General features: G+C 41.6%; 1 protein-coding gene across 1 annotated transcript; it reads right to left on the reverse strand.

Moving 5' to 3' along the window:
• Nucleotides 1-202: 202 nt before the first annotated feature.
• cass4 (Cas scaffold protein family member 4) lies at nt 203-18685 on the reverse strand. The gene is made up of 7 exons (XM_039798439.1): nt 18533-18685; nt 3883-4299; nt 3174-3257; nt 2959-3075; nt 1569-2873; nt 1343-1426; nt 203-1129 (listed from the first exon to the last, which is right to left on the reverse strand). The coding sequence occupies exons 1-7, from the start codon at nt 18533-18535 to the stop codon at nt 719-721; spliced, it is 2421 nt and encodes an 806-aa protein (XP_039654373.1). The 5' UTR covers nt 18536-18685; the 3' UTR covers nt 203-718.
• Nucleotides 18686-19313: the final 628 nt, after the last annotated feature.

The raw sequence follows: 19313 nt of genomic DNA on the forward strand, positions 1-19313 counted from the left end.
AAACTCCAAGCTCATAATCAAATGAACTGAGTAGTAAACTGACCTCTCTGTGTAAAATACAATCTACACAGATCACTACTGGTTTATTTGTACATGTGCTGTAACATGTTTGTTTATGTTGATGTATAGATAGATCAGATAGACATTATCAAAATAGCACAACCATCTTTCAGTTTTTAATTTTAATATCAATGTTTGGGAATGCATAACACATTTTTTTAAAGAATATTTACATAGATATTCATAAAAAGTAGACTGTATCAAACTACTACCCTGGTGAGTATACATCTTACACAATAAAGTAATACAATACATAAAACATCCACATAAACAATATTCTGAGGGTAAAAAATGGTTGTAAATTATATAAAAAAATATGTTTCACTTTATATTTTAATTGCATTTTAAAATTGGACTGAGAACAGTATCATAAATGTGCAATTTATTTTGGAACTCCACAGTGGTGAAGTCTTTTATTCTAGTACAAATACAACTCCGTATTTCAATTGTTCTGCTCTTGCCAGCAACTTTTTCTAACATTCTCAGCAATAATAACCTGCATTCCTCATGATAACAACATTCAGCAGAAAGCAATGATCTTTTGGCTAGTGAAGCTTAAGCGCAGTTGAATATGACATGAATGAAGAAGTAAACTGATCATGAATTAACCAATGTCTTTTGCTGTACAAACAAATCAGCATGCTTAAAATGTGTGTGCTCAGAGATCAAGCGATATCCGAAAGTGCTGTGCTCTTTGGGCCAGTTCCTTTGCAAACTCTTGAGCCTCGTGCAGAGCTTGCTTATCTGGGAAGTGCAGCGCCGCCTTCTTGGTGGCCACAGCCAGCTGCTTTAGGAGAGCACAAAGGTGGTTGCTCTTATACAGGAGGCTCTGGGTGGAATCTCCACTTTGGGCCTCCCTGTACAGGGTGTTCACCAGTCTCTGGCCTACCATGATCACCAGCTTACTTTGCGAAATGAAGTTCTCTGGTGGCTGGCCATCCCGAAGGCTGCCCACAAATCCCCTGATGGCTTTCTGGAGAGCACCAAAGTAAAGCCGGCAGTGCTCTGACATGGAGGGTGGTTGAGGTTTTTTTGTGCCACTGCCGGACTCAGAGGAGTTGTTATCAGCCTAAGCAGTGTAGGAATAGAACAAAGCAGATGAAGATGGCCACATGTTATGTCTTCCAGGCTACAGTGTTTCTTGTCTCTTTCTGACTACAAGGAAAGTCATAAATCATAGACATTTTAGATGGATATAGAAAAGTCTAATTTTCTAATAGGCAAAGGTGTTTTTTGTTTTCCCCATGCTCATAAATCTCTTGTGTTAATAGGAGATACTCACTTGTGCCGTGCTAGAGACTGATGTGGCATTTGCCTTTGGTTCCTTCTGCACTTCCGTCTGCTGTTTTTCAAAATCATTCTTAGTCTGAGGAAGAAAGTCAAAAGCAAATGAATTAGAACAAAAGTTACATTATTAAATATGCCTTGGGTTGCTTTGGTCAAAAGCTCACCATTCAGTTACCATAGTTACATTATTTATGATGACTGAGAAGATTAGGAGCTTTTACCTGGAGCTCTACATAGTCGTTGTCATCCTCCACTATGTCCCCTCCCTGTGCACTTCCATCAGGACTTTTCTTTGTCTCTGGGTGACCTGTGGTGTTGAGAGGCTCTGCAGCTTTCTGAGGGACTCTGAACAGAAGCTTGCCATTGGCATTGATGATGGACACCAGGCGCTTGACGTCCTCTGGAACAGTGCGCGCCACCATAACGAAGCGCTCCAGTTGATCAGGTGTCTGCACCTGCCCAGGGTCCTGACAGAGTGTATTAAGGGGCCAGCCAGCTATGTTTAGAGCACTTACTGTTTGTTGTAGAATCACACCTGAGTCTTCTACGATGGACAGCTGTTTATAGAGCCTCGTCTGAAGGTTGGCATCGTTCAAACGACGGGCATTGCCTTTAACATCCAGGACAAAGTATAGGAAGCAAGTCAAAGAACATGCAATCACCTCTGCTGCTTCTTTGATCTCCTTCAGGTGTTTCTCCAGATGTTCTTTGCTCCTCCAGTGACTGCTGACAAACTCCATGAGACGGGGGACGGCCTTGCAAACGGACTCCTGCAGGTCCAGAAGTCTGCGACAGGCCTCGTCCTGACAGAGCGTCACTTCTCGCCTAGGCTCGGGTGAGGACGAGCTCAGAGCCAGAGAGTCACAGGAGCTGGTGGAGGAGCTGGAGGCCGTGCTGATTCTTTGACTGTCTGCTGCAGAGAGATGTAGGGTACTACCTCGTTTGTCGTCCTCCTGCACCAGTGACTCCCCACTTCCAGGAAGGTCACAGAAAGACGTACATGCCAGGAAGTTTCTCATTCGCTGCAGATGCACCCTGGTGAGTTCATGAGCATTGCTTGAATCGCCCCTGCACTCTAGGGGTATATGATCACTGGAAGGATCACTGTGAACTCGTGTGAGAGGTTCCTCCTGTGGGGGAACCGCATATACTAACTCCTCTGTAAGCCTCTGAGTTGGGGGCTTGTCATAAATCGGGACCCTTGGCAGCACTTTGGGTGGACTTGGGATGTCAAGCGAACTGGGTTTTGGTATATCATAAAGCGAAAGAGTTGGACTGCCTCTTTGAATGGGCCAAGCACGTGCTGGAAGAGTGTCATAGAGTTGCCTGCAAATGGTATCATGGTAGGAGCCTTGGGGTGGACTTTGTTTCTCAGGACCCACTGGCACATCATAAATCCACTCAGGCTTGTGGGGGCCTGGAAGGGTATTGTATCCACCCATCATCTTCTGTTGAGCTTCTGTGGCCGAGGGAACAGGGATGTCATAGTTTGGGTCTTGATGCAAAGGTGGTGGAACTGCATACACCTGTGCACAAAAAAAATGTTATCAATATCCCAGTTGTGCAGACTATAAAGGCCTTCGTTAATCCCTCTAAATGTCTGAAACTTACATAAGAGTCTTCTGGATTGCTACACTTTAAACTCTCCAGGGAGTCTAATCTTTTCTCCAGCACTGAAATTGGAATCAGTGAGTGTTTTCGTGGCAAACGTCTTGGAGCTGTTGATGCCTGCAAAAAGAACATAACAATAAGAGTGAAGCAGCAGAATATCTACGAATAGTCATTGTGTTTGCTACATTTTGTTGTGTGCATTTCCAGGAGCTCACAGTGGAAAGAGAAACTCGTCTTGCTTGGCTTGGAACATCGTAAACCCCCCCTGTTGGACTGGACACCATGCTGAAGAATGAAGCCTGCAGACAAGACAGTCAGGCAGTAATATTAGGGTTGACTGGTAACACTTGCATTGCTTTGATCATAGCTGCATCGACCCCATTGACCTCTGCATTAACACATTTATGGGGACAGTGTTTGCTCTGAAGCCTGTTGAGAGTGCCGGAGAACCCCTTTATACATGCACTTGCCAATTAACGCAGCTCTATAATAGAAACCATGCTGCTCATTGAATATTAGGTAGCTACTGCAGAAGGGAACAGGACTCCCCTGGAGCAGGAGAGGAAATGGTGAACATGTGGGTTCATTTCTCCCCACCTTCTGCCGCACAGGCACCCGTACAGACACTTCTGTCTTTCTAGGGTCCCTGGCGGCATGAGCTGCTGTTTGCAGTTAAAAGTGTCTGATGTCTGTGTCTGTTGGTCTTTTAAAGGCCAATAAAGACCCCAGTGCTGCATGCCTGTCCCATGGAGAGGCCCCTGGTCCCCATCTGTAAGCTCTTTTGCCAGCAGGGGTTTCACAGCATTACATCTCTGCACAAGTCTACTTAAACTTTAACCCCTAAGAAATAGAGAGACTAACATCTACAATTAGTTATTTTTTTATCTTTTCTACATACATTCAATACTTCAAAACAATGTGTACCTTTTTTCCCTCAGGTCCTTCTGTGCTGTGACTAAGTGCTGGCTGGACTGGACTTTTTGAAGCCGATAAAGGTGTTGATGGGACCTTGTAGATCATGTCCATGCGTTCATAAGCTGGGCTGCTAGAGAGTCGGGGTACACTCGGGATCTGGTAGATATTTTGCGCACTGTCATCAGCATCAGTTAATTTGGGTTTTTCTGTGTCGTGGCTTAATGAGCGTGCAGTGGTTCCAGTTTGTGGTAAAAGCTGCAGTCTATTTGCAGGGGCCAGACCCTGCCGTCCATAAAGAGAACACATCCACCATCCACTGGTGCCAGCCACGTTTTGATCTATCACCATGATGATGTCCCCTTTTCTGAAAGCCAGCTCATCTGCGCACTCTGCAGTGTTGTCATACAGAGCCTTCGCAAGTTTGTTCTAAAAAAAAACACAGAGAAAATGGAAATGTAGATTAGGAAGTAAAACATAGCTGTAAGCGGATAGTGTGTGGCACATTTTCAACATGCAGCATGGTCAGTTCCTATATCATTATTTGCACATGACAGATTCACATTTAGATGGAAGTTATTGAAACTGAATGTTTTGCTGCTGTAGGCCTTTGACATTTCCTGTACATTGTCGTCATCATATTCACAAGGAAACATTGCACATTAACACAAACAGTTGTCATATAGTCACTCTTTCCCTTATTGTTAAAGTGACTGTGAAACTACAAAAAACTAGGTTAGAGCTCTTTTTGTTCTTTCTTTCCTCTGTATTTTCACTTCCTAATTTTTGTTCTGCATTGAAGTAAATGGAAAACAAGTCTAGCAGGCTTGTGAGCACCTTCATCACTCCAAAAATGCATCGATATGCAAATGAAACCTCATTCACACTACATATTTTGAATCTAATTTGCACTCTGAAAAGTTTCCCTGTGAAGTCACTGCCACGTGTTGAGCCATTTTAATTGTGCAGCCCATAAACTTCCCTGCTCTTTTCTATATGTGACAAACCTCAATCAGTTTGGGCTGCATTCACTGACCATAAACACTGAAAGCTTCTTTTGTTTCTGGATCCACATCTTTGCTGTGATGGCTTCTCAGGAGAAACAAGCTGTTAATGGTTCAAGCCTCTAAACCAAAACCATAAGACAAAGCTTGGTTAGCTTGTGGTTTGACAAACTATAGCCACACAGGGACAAACATTAATGTGCACACTTATCTCATTTCAATGAGAGATCTATGTTTAGATGCAATGGGAACAGACTATGTAGTTTGGGTGTCATGATGTTGCTTATGCTTATGACTACTTCATGTTTGGCAAAATCGGCTGTCTTCTGTCTGACTACAACATTGTTTAATGTGATGCACAACACAGGTTTCAACCTGCAATAAAACTGGAATGCAGACAAACTGTGACTGCAGTGCATTCTGTATTTATTCATTCTAATAATAAATGTACAAAAATATGCTGGCTGAAACACAAATACATAAGCGACAACGGAAGTGAGTGTGCTGTTGACAAACGGAGCCAGCGGATGAAGTCCGTTTCAGAAAGCAGGTGAAAGCAGTGAAAACCTGCTTTGCCTGGAAGGAGACGTTGGGGGCTTAAAACACCGGTAAACGGACATGCTCTACATTCTTTGTGTCACATTAAGTTTTTTTGTAAACGGCAGTTTTCTTTACAACATTGGTGATGCAGAGCATATTAGTAAAGCCACTGTAGCAAAGCGCCGTCAGAAGAGTGTGACTCGCTCTGAAACGTTTTTTAAAGGTCCAATGTGTAGGAATTTCTCCCATCTAGCGTTGAGATCATATATCGCAATCAACTCTCTCACGCCATGCAGTTCAAAGTACGTATTACAGCTACGGTAGCCTTCACGCTTCGAAAAGCCAGTCTCTTGCTCTTTTCAATATCCTTTTAATTTTTCTGGGCGAAGAAGAAGAAGACTTCTGTTCCTGAAATTTGGATTTTGAATACATGTGGTCCTCCATGTTTCCTTCTTCAAACTTGCCAGGGGCCCCATTAGCAGCATTAGCAGCATTAGCAGCACCTGTTAGTTTATCATGTGACAGCGAAAACGCAAAAGGCGGAGCAGTATGTCCTGTATGTCCCTTACTGGCTAACGTATTTCAAGATGTCGCATGAATATGGAGCGTCTACCCCAGTTCATGCGAATGCAAATGTAACATTTCAAGCCAAAAGTAATACTTGGAATTGATGGTAGTGGTAAATATTCATGAAAAAGGTGTGTTCCAGTGTTCCCTGGACACAAACCAGTAAGAGCCATTAAAAAGGAGTTCCACAGTATTGCAGGTGAATGATATAAACCCTTTGAAATAAAAGATTATGAATTATAATTCTGTTAATGAAGGTGCTGCAGCCTCAGAATGGGATTAGTAGGCCTAGGACTTTTCGCCCACAGGATTGCACCTAATGAAATAGATTGTAGGTTCCATTCCATTTCACCAGTAATATTATACTTATGATTAAATATGAAATTAATACACTATATTGGAACTTATGCATTTACTCTAGCAGCAATTTTCTCCCACGCAAATTCTCTCTCTTTTGCAGCAGCTGCTGTGTTGCTTTTTTAGCGAAATACATGTTCAAACTCTGTATACGTGTGCATGAGTATTTCTGCCGACCAGATTGTTTGTGGTTGTTAACATGCTGTTACCATCATGCTGCTTTTTTATTGTGGTGGTGCACGCGCTTAACTCTGAGTGAACCTACTCTGAGTTGATTGAACCAACTCAAATCAGCTGTTCTGGAACCGAAAACTCAGTTTCCCATCTCAGGGTAAATCAACTATAGTTATGTGAGTTACATGTGAGTTACATGTGAGTTACATGTGAATTACATGTTCGCTACGTCACAACTTATTAAGAAAAGTGGTTTCCATCTCCCATTTTGCGCATTAACTCTTTATCGAAAAAAAAGCAACAAAAAAAAACAAGCAAGCATAAAAACTTTCGGTTTTTTTTAATTTTGCCATTTCCATCAACATTTTCTAATGCAATACTTCAAAATGCGCATAAAAATATGTTGATGAAAACCCCACTACTGACACATGACAGCTCAACAAATAGAAAGATGCTTCTCCACGCTTCTTGTCACAGTATATCCTAAAATATGATGCCCCAGTGTTTGCCTATAACAGAAATGTCTGATGTGCGTAGAAGTGTGTGTGGTTATTCTGTAGCAGCCTGCTGTCATTTGCATGTGATTAAATGAAGCTAAACTCCGTAAACTCAGAGGCTGCAGATGGGTCAACCTTCAAATGGCTGAAGGAGCAGCTTTACATTATACAGTGCTGTGGACAACAGATACTGTGAGATTTACTCATATTCATTCATAGATCAGTGCAGACTGATTTAAATAATAACACATTTAATTTGTAAAGCACCTTAAAAGGTAGGGTACTCAACAACACCACATGGTAAATTACCACCGTTCCTGCCTTAAGCCCTATTCGCACAGGATAAGTATTACCTGGTGACCTCCGGTCATTTGTAATAATTGCGGAGGTTGTCTGTGATCTTAATCCCGTGCGAATCAGTCATGTCTGTAATTTGTAAAGTAATAATTCCCCCGCAAATGACCTACCATATTTCGCCGAAAACGGAGGTCCTGTGATAATATTAGTCTCGTGCGAATCGGCATCTCTGATTTGTCCAGGATTTGGCGGGGCTTTTTTGTTTTTTCAAGGTACCTATTTCCTTCTTTTGCTCCTTTTTATCCATCTTTCGCGAAGAATGGAGCGTGCGTTGGAGTGTTTTGACAGTGTTTTGGGTGTTGGGTCATGTCGCTATACATCATATACAATTTGCAGAAAGAGAAAGATGAAAACCACCACAAGTGCGAAGACAAAAAGAATGATTAGAGGGCGATGGATGACATGTATAGCAGCATGCGGTAAGTATATTTTTTATGTTTGTGTCATACATCTAGAGATAACGACAAGACATCTCCAAGCAATAGCTTATCAAAAATAATGCACAATAAAGCGAGGGAGCTCACTTCATAATTAGAGGTTAATGTTACAAATAAATCAAGCGTAAAGCTTGAGCTAATAGATTTTAACCTGGTGAAATGTTTTGTTTTATCCATCTAACCGGACCCTGCTTGACACCACCCGGAGAAAAAAGTGAGAGAAAAAGGAGAGGTCGCAGCTTGGACGATGACTGACTACCCGGTTGAGATTGTGTGCGTGTGTGTCTTCGAGATCTGACCACACACAAACACGTAGCAGAGTACCCACACCCATGTTTCTACTGTTGCTTAATGTCAGTAAATTCGAGTAAAATCACCGGCTTCGCTTATCCCGTTCGAATGCGCCAGATGAAAATCAGACGTGGGTGGGTAATTTATAATTCACACGAGGTCCCTAGATAATACTTATCCCGTGCGAATAGGGCTTTAGCCACGTTCTACTTGATTTCTGACGCTGTTTTAAAAGCATTGCATTAGTATTTTGTTTTCTCAGGCTGATAAAATCTTCAGCTGCACCAGTAACAGGCGTGGTGCTCAGACAGTCTTTAGGCTGCATATTTAAATCTATTTAAAACCTCTGACCTGTTTGCAGCTCTCCTCATCTGAGCAGCGTGGGCCCTGAGCTGGGCACCAAAACACCGTGCAGGCAAAGTCTTTTTTTGCAAGTCCCAAGTCAAGTCTAAAGTCTCTTATGGTTGTAATGGGCGTTCTACCATCCGGTCAGAACACTGCAAAGCTTTATTTATCTAAGGAATTCAAAGCATGTACTGTATCATCACTCCTTTATCTATTATAGCACATACTGTAGTACCAGCATTGATCAGTTGCTGAGTATATGGCCTAGTACTGTAAAGTGTCCTGAGATAACAGTGTCTGTTATGATTTGACTCTAAAACTAAATTTGAATTGAATTTTAAACAGGCTATTGCAATGCCATATGAAAAGCACACACAATGAAAGTCAACGGACGCAGCGCTGCCTTGAAGTCGACGTTGGGGCCTTAAAACACCATCGAGCACAACCATCACACAAAATCAGTTAGAAGTTAGCGGTGGTGACGTAGTCATACAACCGTAAATACAAAATAAAATAAAGACTGTCCTAAGTCCTAAATCTCAGAGTCAAGCCTCCAGTTGAGTCCAAGTCGCAAACTCAAATCCCCATCTCTAGGGGCAAGAAAATACCAAGAGTGCTGCTTGTGCTGGTCCCCGAGTCTGGGGTTTGAATATATTACGCACACCTTCATGCAAACACTGTGGGAAACACTGTCACAAATACTTAAAGCTACTTCAGGGGTTAGAAGGGAAACAGGATGTCAGTGGTTAACCATTTCAAGAGCTTCCTCTTTATGATTTATAGAAAAAACTCAAACACAGACAGTGATAGTTATGTATCTTTGTAAAGAGAGATCCAAGGCACTATAGGAATAACGGTACAGACAGACCCTTGACAAACACGCCACCCTCAGCTGATGTTTGTGTGTGTGTGTGTGTGTGTGTGTGTGTGTGTGTGTGTGTGTGTGTGTGTGTGTGTGTGTGTGTGTGTGTGTGTGTGTGTGTGTGTGTGTGTGTGTATGTGTGTGTTGGCTGAATCCTCCGCAACAAAGAGCCCATTCACCATCAGAGCCCAACACGCTCAGCACCTGTTGGGATGCAGCCCCCCACCCACACACACACACACACACACACACACACACACACACACACACACACACACACACACACACACACACACACACACACACACACACACACACACACACACACACCAAGCCTCAGCAAACTCCCTGCCTAATCCTCTGGGTCATGCAACAGACATGCAAGTGAAATGGGGTCAAATGACAGTCAGCGAGCGTACAAACAAAGATTTATGTTGTACTTTCTCCTTGGAACCATCAGTATAAACTATCCTAAGATGACATCAGCAGCTGATTGGGTTCACAGTCATCACTACAAACTCTGCCTGTGTTACACTCATCCATCCAGTCATCCATGAGGATGTGTGTGTAAAAAGCTTCAAAACTGTCAGTGCCTGTAGTGGGCCACACATTAAACCACAGCGTACCATTTGAGCTGATTATTGGTGACACTTTACCTCCGTTACACTGCATCCAGATCTAATATATACTCATTGAATTCAGGTCATGTGTCCCGCGCCTCGTGCCTGCATGTTGATCCTCGAGTACAGTAACAAAGTCAGATTCAGCTGTGACTCTTTTGGATTCCTGCACACGCCTGCCTGTGCAGATCAGCCTTCTGACAGCTGGCCTTCAGCACTTTAACTGAACAGCTGTTTTTTGCCTCTCCCGTCTCTCCGCTCCATCCTGTTCACAAATTAACATTGGCCCGTCGGACGCAACGCAAGAAATTATGATAAAAGTTGGGGATAAGAGCTTCTGTCCGGGCCAAATGAAGCTACTTCAATATAACGCCGGATTATTGTTTTCATGACAATTTTTTAACTTGCGGTTATATGATGTCAAACTGTTAAGTCAAGTAGGGATAGATTACTGTTTTAACTACAGTAAGTGAGTCATTGTTTACTAAAAGAAAACTGTGAAAAATGCCCAACTTTCCACACCCTCAAGGTGACATCTACAAATTAGTCTTGTGTCCAACCAACAATTCCAAAACCAATTTACAATATATGATTTATGATGATATATGAGGAGAGAAAGTGCACATTTGAGAAGCTTGAGGAGTGAATTGAAGCAGGACAACATAACTCCACTGTGGAAATGATAGGATGCTAAATGCTAATTGGTACGGTAACAGTAGCACAAGTGGAGACGAAGCCAGAGAACTGACTCAGTGATGAACAAAAGACCAAAGACTGATTAAGGGTTGTAAATGGACAGCATTTATAACGACTACTCAAAGTGCTTTTACACAGTACAAACATCATACAAGGTGCTACCTGCTCATCAGATAAACATTCACACACCGATGGCGCAGCATCAGGAGTAATCCTGGCTTCAGTGTCAGGACACTTTGACACGGGACTGCAGGGCCAAGAATCGACCCACCGACCTTTCGAGTGGTAGACGGCCGCTCTAACACCTGAGCCACAGTTGTTTTTTTTTGCTTAAAGCGGTTCATCAATTATCAAAATAGTTTTTAACCCTCCTGTTGTCTTTGGGTCAAAATTGACCCATTTTCAAAAAGTTTCTACATCACAAATTTGGGTTTCTTTCAACCAAATTGTCAAAGAAAATAACGTGGATGCTCTTCACAAGTAAGTACACTCTTCATTGAATTGGGGTGTTTTATTCTATTTTATAGCATTTGAAGAAAAAATAAAGACAAAAGCATGTTGAAAAAAGTGACAAAACTGTCAGAAAAAGCTTCAAAAATTGGAGGGAAAAAAATGGACAAAAACATAAAAAAGTGACAAAAAAAATGGACAAAACATCAGGAAAACGGAAAAAGTGACGAAGTGTCGAAAACGAAAAAAGAAACGCTGAAATATTTTTAAATAATTTTACAACACAAGGGTTAAGTGACTCACTGAAAGGTTGTTGTCCTCAGTGCATGGGTAAATATTCTGCAACCTTTGATGTGCATTAATCATGAATTTTGTAACTGCCCTACAGAATGCAAATCTGCCCTTTTTTTTTTAAAGAGCGATGCTCTTTGGTAACTGCAAGCTTTCCCCCAAACAATCAGAGAGCACCTGTAGAGACACTATTGAGTCGACAAAGTCAGAGCACCCAGTCCCAGAGAGCCACTGGAACAGGAACTAGTCCAGGAAGTGGTTCCTGGTGTGGGAACGACACCCTCTGACCTTTGTCCCCCAATAGCCTTGGCATGACCCCCGGGGTCAGGTCAGCACCTCATCCATTATACATCCAGACACAGAACAACACCCACAGTGCTGCTGAACAGATCTGTCACACACGACTAAAAGTTCAATCACATTTAGAAAAATGTTCATTTTCCCAGACAGAGCGGCGGTGATCACAATGAGGCCGACAACATAGTTGAGATAATCCCTTTTTCTTGAATTTGGACAGGAAGTCAGCCTGTAAATATGACATATTAGACTTTCCCACAGTATCTTAGATAGAGAGACGGGGGCAGGGGAGAGACGAGGAGGAGCCACTGGGACAGACAGACAAACACCGGGAGAGAGAGAGAGGGAGAGAGAGGTTTGGTTTCCCTGTAAATTATTTTCTGACATGTTGGGAATCCGTTCCTGGTCAATCAATTTTATTATCTTGAATGATCCTCAGATGTGCTTCATGGAAAATCACCTCTTTCATCCGAAAGAACTCCAAGAGGAGGCTGCGTGGCAGTGACACTGACTCACTACAGCTGCCCTGGTATTTCCTGTATGGGAACTGATGAGAACTATGTCACAATCTCATAAACAAACGCACAAAAGTGATGGAAATGTCCTCAGACATTCCACGCACACAGCTAATCTTCTTATTACAATATACGACTAACACATCAGTCACTCGACTTAATATGTTTCAAAACTTAACAAAAATGACTATTATAGATGAACCGATGGAATCTCCAATAGATTATTTCGTTCTTTTCTGGATGTCTTTGGACTGTTAATGTTAAAATAAATTTGTCCTTTTGGCTTATAGCAACTAAAGCTGCAAAACGGACTATGATCAATCCCCTCAGTGGTGGGGGCGCCTGGTTAGCTCACCTGGTTGATGTACAGAGGCCCTTGAAACAGCGGCCGCGGATCGGTTCCCACCTGCGGCCCTTTGCTAAAATGTCATCCCCCTCGCTCTCCCACTTTCCTGACTTAATCTGTCCTATCAATACAGGCAATAAAAGCCAAAAACATCATCTTAAAAAAAACAAAACATATATATATCAAATAAAATGCCCGTGGCTAACTTTGGAAAACTACTAGTTACAGTGGCTGTTGAGCAAAAAGTTCATGTCAAGCCCTAAATGTGTGTAGCCTAGTGAAGTGCATACAAAAGTCCATGTGAAGCGATATATTACCAAGGCATGTGTATAAATATAAATATATCCAAGACACATTCGATGATCGTGTCACGCAACTGCTGAATCAGTTTTTTTTTTTTTACCAATTCAGCCACTGAAGCTTATAGTGGCTAATGTTGGCAAACGTTAAACAAACTTCAGTTAAATCAATTCTTGGCTCTTTGCTACTAATGCTATTGTTATACTATATCTCACATTTCATTGGTTTCATGACAGAAGTAAAACCAAAATTTACATAGGCTACACCAGTGACCTGAGATCAGGTAATGTTCTGAATCTAGGTCGCGCAGATCTCAGAAATGTTATACTTTGTTCGTCTGCTACTCCATCACTAAATAACTAATGAGACCTGCTGTATCGTCTCCAATGAATGTGTATGTGGTTCCTCAACCAGTCAGCGCGCAGCTCATCTAAATATTCATGAGCATACCATATTTGGAAGATTAGTTGTCGTTCCAAATAGAGCCATTCCACAGGGATGCATAAGGGCCAAAAAGAAATAGCACCTGGGACATTTTCAGCCCAACCAATGTTACATACCCTATTAGGAGACCTTAAGGAACAGTGTGAAATACCCTATATAATCATTCTATCACCCCTTTAACCTATGAACAAATGAAGACTGTGATATGGATCTTTGATCTTAGATGATTTATGAGCAGATTGTAGATGTAAAATCAGTCATTTATTGAATTACATTTTGTATACAAAAAGTCGGCGTCGCCTGGACGCAAAGTTACAATTCTTTGGAGGTGCACTTCAAGCTACGGCGGAGGGTTCGGAGGGGGGTTCGTGGCGACGCAGAGGGGTCTGCGGGGGTACGCCGTCGATTCGATGCACAAGCATAAAACAGCCTTAAGATGCAGTGTAGTGACTTATCACTTAATAAGATCCGAGCAGACTGGGTTGAAGAGCTTGGAATAGTTATATCTGATGAAATATGGAATAATGCCTTGGGTAGGGTAAATGGGTCAACATCATGTGCTCGCCTTGGTTTAATTCAATTTAAGGTTCTTCATCTACCCTAACATAAACGACTTATGTGATCGTTGTCACACAGACGAGGCAGACCGGTCCCACATGTGTTGGTCCTGTAACAAGCTGAACACTTTTTGGGCTACGGTATTCCCGAACTTGTCTGAGGCATCTGACAATGATAACTGGCCTAGTGCTGAAATGGCTATTTTTTGGTGTTCCAGGGGAAGGTATACAAAATGACAAGTAGACTAAAAGATGTGTTTGCCTTTGCAACTCTTCTTGCACGGAGAAGGATTTTGTTAGAGCGGAAATCGGAACATCCACCCAAAGCCTCGGCTTGGATGAACGACCTGATGCTATTTCTAAAGTTAGAAAAGATTAAAAATTCCATTAGAGGGTCGATCCACAAATTCCATAAGAGATGGATGTTTTATTTTGAAAGGCTCTTCCCGAAAATTAAGTAGGAACTGCATCCTCCATAAGTAACCCTGCTCCACTGTTTGAGCTCGCAGCACACTGGAGTATAATGATAAAAACTGATGGTAAATTAGCCTATATACTTGTACATCAAGAGACTTCCTTTATTCGTACCTCTAAATATGTATTTATATTTTTTTTATTGTTACTTCATTCTAATATATATTTTTATTTGATGGGTATTTATTTACTTTATCGCCTACTTGTTACAATACCCTGTATATATGTTGGAAATAGATATGTCTTTTTTTTTTCTTCCTGTATAACTATTATTTGCATAGGCAGTATGTTGGGGGTGGGGGGAGCAAAAAAACAAAATGTTTGTTGCCAAATGTCTGTAAGCAATTGCAGTTCTTTTTTGCAAATAAAAAGATGTATAAAAAACAAAACAAGTATAAAAACTGAACTGTAATTACCTACATTTTCATTAAATAAAAGTAATAAGTGACCTTGTGACACAGCCACATCTCACAAACTGTTAAAAAAAATAAAAAAAAAGATGTTGCAGTGTAGTGGGCAGATGTTTTGAGGAACACCAGATAAGGTATCTCACTGCTCACACGCTGCTTTTATTGAAACCCACACTTCCTCAGGCTCATCTCCTGCCTTGTGTCACACTCGACATATTCACTATGTGCTCTCTGTTGCTTTACAGTGACAGTGTTGGCTGAATAACCACTGGTTTGTCTCATTTCTTGCACAGACCCAAACATCACCTTTACCTGTGAATGGTGAATTGAACGGTTCTACATTAAACTTTTGAAGAGGACTACTTTCTTTTTGAGACAATACTATAATAACATTATACAGATAGGGGAGGTTTGGCATTTCCTATGAGCCTATACTCCGCTTTTGACTCAAACGTGGTCGGATTTGCAGGAAATCTGATGGATCTCTTAAAGGTACATCCCTGCAAATCGACAAGTGATGACACACAATTAGCAAACTCCATTCGCTGTGTGCACTTCCGGTGGGCGGAGCTGTGTTGATAGACCTCGGCAGTGTTGTCTTGCGCTCAGACAAAAAGTGGGGGATTTTATTTCAACATCACAACTGCAGGACATCACTTAATTGTCTGTGCAGTCACTGATTTATTTGCATTTTTACATTTGCTACATGCTGCGGTACCGCTCCCTCACTTGGGCGAGAGAGGTAGATTGACAGCAGAGAGAGCAAAGAGAAATAAATACATATAGGCTGCTAAATATGTAACTATTTACCTCGTAAAAACAAATAGTGCTTGTGTGAGTGTGGTGAGCTCATCTGTCTCTGGCTCCTTCATTACTCAATATGTCCCACACTGGCTGTTAGTTAGATACCCCCCCCCCCCACCCCCTTTCCCTGGAAGTCTAATCACCTTAGATATGATTGCTATTTCAGTGTTAAGAAAGAGACAGAGAGGAGTGAGGGAGACCCTGTATGAGGCTGATTACAGTAGATTGACAATAATACTTTACCTTTCTGAACGTGCATTTGTTAAGCACCATTCAATTAAAATGTGACTGTGAACTAAATTAAGACAGCACATTGTAGTTTCTGTATTTATTACCAAAGCATTTATCGTAAACCAGTTTAAATGGGGGATAAATTGCATTGCAGGTTGATTTAAGGTGTGCAACCCTACATTTTCTGCATGTGCCCCTAAAAGTTTTTTAGTTAAGGGCTACAGTGCTCCTAGTGAACAAAGTTATTCTGGAGCCCTGCAGTCGTAATACAATTAACTCGAATACAACTCTCTGTGGGTTTGTAACTACGAGCGACACCCTTCACAATACAAAGTAATTTTATCGTTTGTCAATGTAAAAATATTAATTTCAGCAGCTTTAAAAAGCAGACTTTAGGGTCTAAAACCCTTTCAACCATTCAATGGTTGTGGAATGCCCCGGTTACTGTGTAATATGTATGCATCCATGTATTATTATTACCTTAAAAATTGCCTGGTCCAAGTCTCTATTCATAGGGACCACCTGACATCAAAGTACTTTGTCACCGCCATTTTTGTGTCCTGTCACAGCAACCCATAGGACTGACACGAGATACACAAGAGAAGATTTGCGAAACACAATAGTACAATTTGCCTAACATAACGTTATGCTGTCCATTTGGCTGTAGTAACAGTCCTCTAAGAAACCCTGGACTACAATTTTATTCCGTCCCAAAGGAGAAAGTTCGTCCGACAAACGACCATTTTTGGTCCTTGTTTAGTCAGCAAGCCAACTCAAGCTAACGTTAGCTTTGTAGAGAGATGAGCTGAATTAAAAAAAAAAAATGTAATGATAGCTTTAGCTACTATATGGGACAACTTCAAGCAACCGAGACAATTTCCTGTCCCTGTTTAATTAGTCAGCCAGTCAATTGAGCTAACGTTAGCTCTGTAGAGATCGTGGGATTTTACAAACTCAATAAATCCCGCCCAACTGCTTAGCTAGCTCAATCTTGGTATAACTAAGATATCTGCAGAATAAATTTTTTTCTATCGACAGATTTAGCCCCCGAACGCAGCTCATTTGATCCGAACATTTCCACTAAGTTTCTCCAGAGCAATGTAACAAATTTAGTTGTTTAACGAGATGAAGCACTTTATATCAATGTGTCGGAGAGCTTCTATGTGTTCCAGTGTGGTTCCTGATTTATTTTCATGAAAAGAAATGTTTCAAAAATAGTTTTGATTCAACTCTTTAACGTTAACCAGCTGTTAGCCCTTTAATAAACAACTCGCTAGCTACTAGCATGATCAATCTAGACTTAACCCAAACCAAAATAACACGGTTGATGTCCCGTTATCACATTGTCTTGGTGTTGTTCACCCATCCTGCAACAGTGTAATATTATTGATAGATATATGTACTCTTGAAAGCCTTCAGGTTATCTCCGGTGTATGGGGATAGATTATTTAATGTTGCAAGGTAATTGTAATGTCTGGAAAAGTAAGTTGGGGCAGATACTTTGTTACAGTTAGTTCACAACCAATATCCGATGTATTTCTGTCTCATTTAGATGCGCTGTTGCCATGCCTGTATCTGAAGAAGAAAAACAAATTACTGTTTTGGACACAAATATGGCGGCGGGCATGACAGAAGTGACGTCTTTCATACCCATAAATTGACCATTTCCTCAATTAATTTAGTTTTCATACTCTGGTGAGTTTGTTCAGTAGCCTATGGCCTAGCTGGCATATATCCTGACGGGATGAATGATGAGGAGGAGTAATAATCCTCAGCAGGTACACACATGGACAGTGACTGGATAACGCAGGACAGATGGAGAATGAAACCTTTGTTAATTTCCTTGGGTGAGATGTGAAGACGATGGCAGCGTCCTGCTGTGTAAGCCGTCATGACTGTCTACTGACTCCTGCTCTCAGATGATAAAACAGCAACACAGCACACGAGTCATCCCAAAATAGCTCTCAATGATCTAAAAACAGAAGTAATTCCAATACAAAAAAACCTTGAAGAACGGAAAATTAGATTGCGTAAACCGATAGTCATCAACCAAAGCAGTCGTGTTTTTTTAAAGAAGCGATGAATAAAATGAGCTCAGTTGCGTATCTGCTTTGCAAGGAAAAATGTCAGTATGATGCATATCCTTTTCCTCCACTGTGAGCTACAGATAGGACCTGGGAAGATTATGCTTTGCTATTAACATTAATAATGTCAAGGCTTTTTAAACATTTTCCACCCAAAGACCCCCAAACCAAATAATGACTGGGCTGGTAGGCCCCGATCAAGTGTAGCTACTGCTGGGCAGAGTCATTTTGTACTTTTAAACATCAAATGATTCAATCCATCAATCAAAACTAGTCATAGAAAATGTGTGGATAAACTGTAGAAGAGTCAGACCTGCTCGGATTCTCTTCAACTAAATGTAATCGTTTTTCCATCTGCTGCTGGCAACCTTGCAGTATTTAAACACGTGCCTAACGTCCCAATTATGTGTTTCTGGGCAGCCTGTGTTGATCATCTCACTTCTAAAGGCCCGTGTGTTAATGAGGCTCATAAAGTATCTCTCTCAGCTGTGTCAGGTTACAGCCTACAGTAGAGCAGGTCACAGGGGCTGTATAGAAATAGGCGGTAGCTGACGCTGCAAGTTAAAGTGAAATCCAAGCAGGTGGTCTACAGGGACATTCCTCTGGACAAGCAACAGTTCACATTCAAAATTAGCATTATGAATGATTCAAAAAAACAGCAACGTTTAACTAAAGTTATTGTAATTTGGTCAAAGGCAGCTGCAGTACTCACCATGGTTGTTCAGCAGTTGTGTTCAGTGTCCACACAGAGAAATAAGTCCGTCCACAGAGGCTCAGCTTTCAGTGAACCATCTCACCGTGAGTGTGTGTGAAGAGCTGTGTGTGTCTCACAGCATATTGTCTGAGCTGTCAACTGAGAGCCACTCTGTTGTACACGCTGGGCGGAGTATCTCAGCTCCATGTCACTGACAGAGCTGCTTTCCTGCAACGCCATTGGCCAGAGAGACACCCCCTTCTCTGCAGCTGCCCCACCCCACCAGCTTCGGTCCACTCCATGCCCCCACCCTTCCCCATCTATCTAATAAAGCAGAAGTACATCACTTGTCATTAGTTTACTTTTCCTACTAACCGAGGGGAATTTTTTGTCATATTTTTATTATGGTTCCTCTTTTCTTCTAAGTCTGAAACATTCCTCCACATGCGCGACAGATTTATTAAGTTTGTAGAAGTTCTTGTGGCTTTACTTGTTTTCTGGACAACACAGACAGCAGCGTCAGAGAGCTGGGTTAGGGGGTTGGGGAATGCAGAGTGATGGGGCAGGGCGACCTTAACAGTCTGTGGGGTGCAGGCTGGACTCGAAAAGGAAATCAGCAGCTTTTTCTCAGATTTTTTTTTTTTAAGGATGTTACTAAACACAACGTTACTAAACACAGTAACAAAGTATGTTTTAAGATTCAAATTTAAGATATTTTTCTGAACAGAAAAGTAATCCAACATTACAAGTTCAGACTTCATCTGTTTCTAGGCTTATAAACAAAGCCAGACTGAAACAA

Source organism: Perca fluviatilis, chromosome 4, assembly GCF_010015445.1.
Source record: "Perca fluviatilis chromosome 4, GENO_Pfluv_1.0, whole genome shotgun sequence".
Taxonomy (NCBI): Eukaryota; Metazoa; Chordata; class Actinopteri; order Perciformes; family Percidae; genus Perca; species Perca fluviatilis.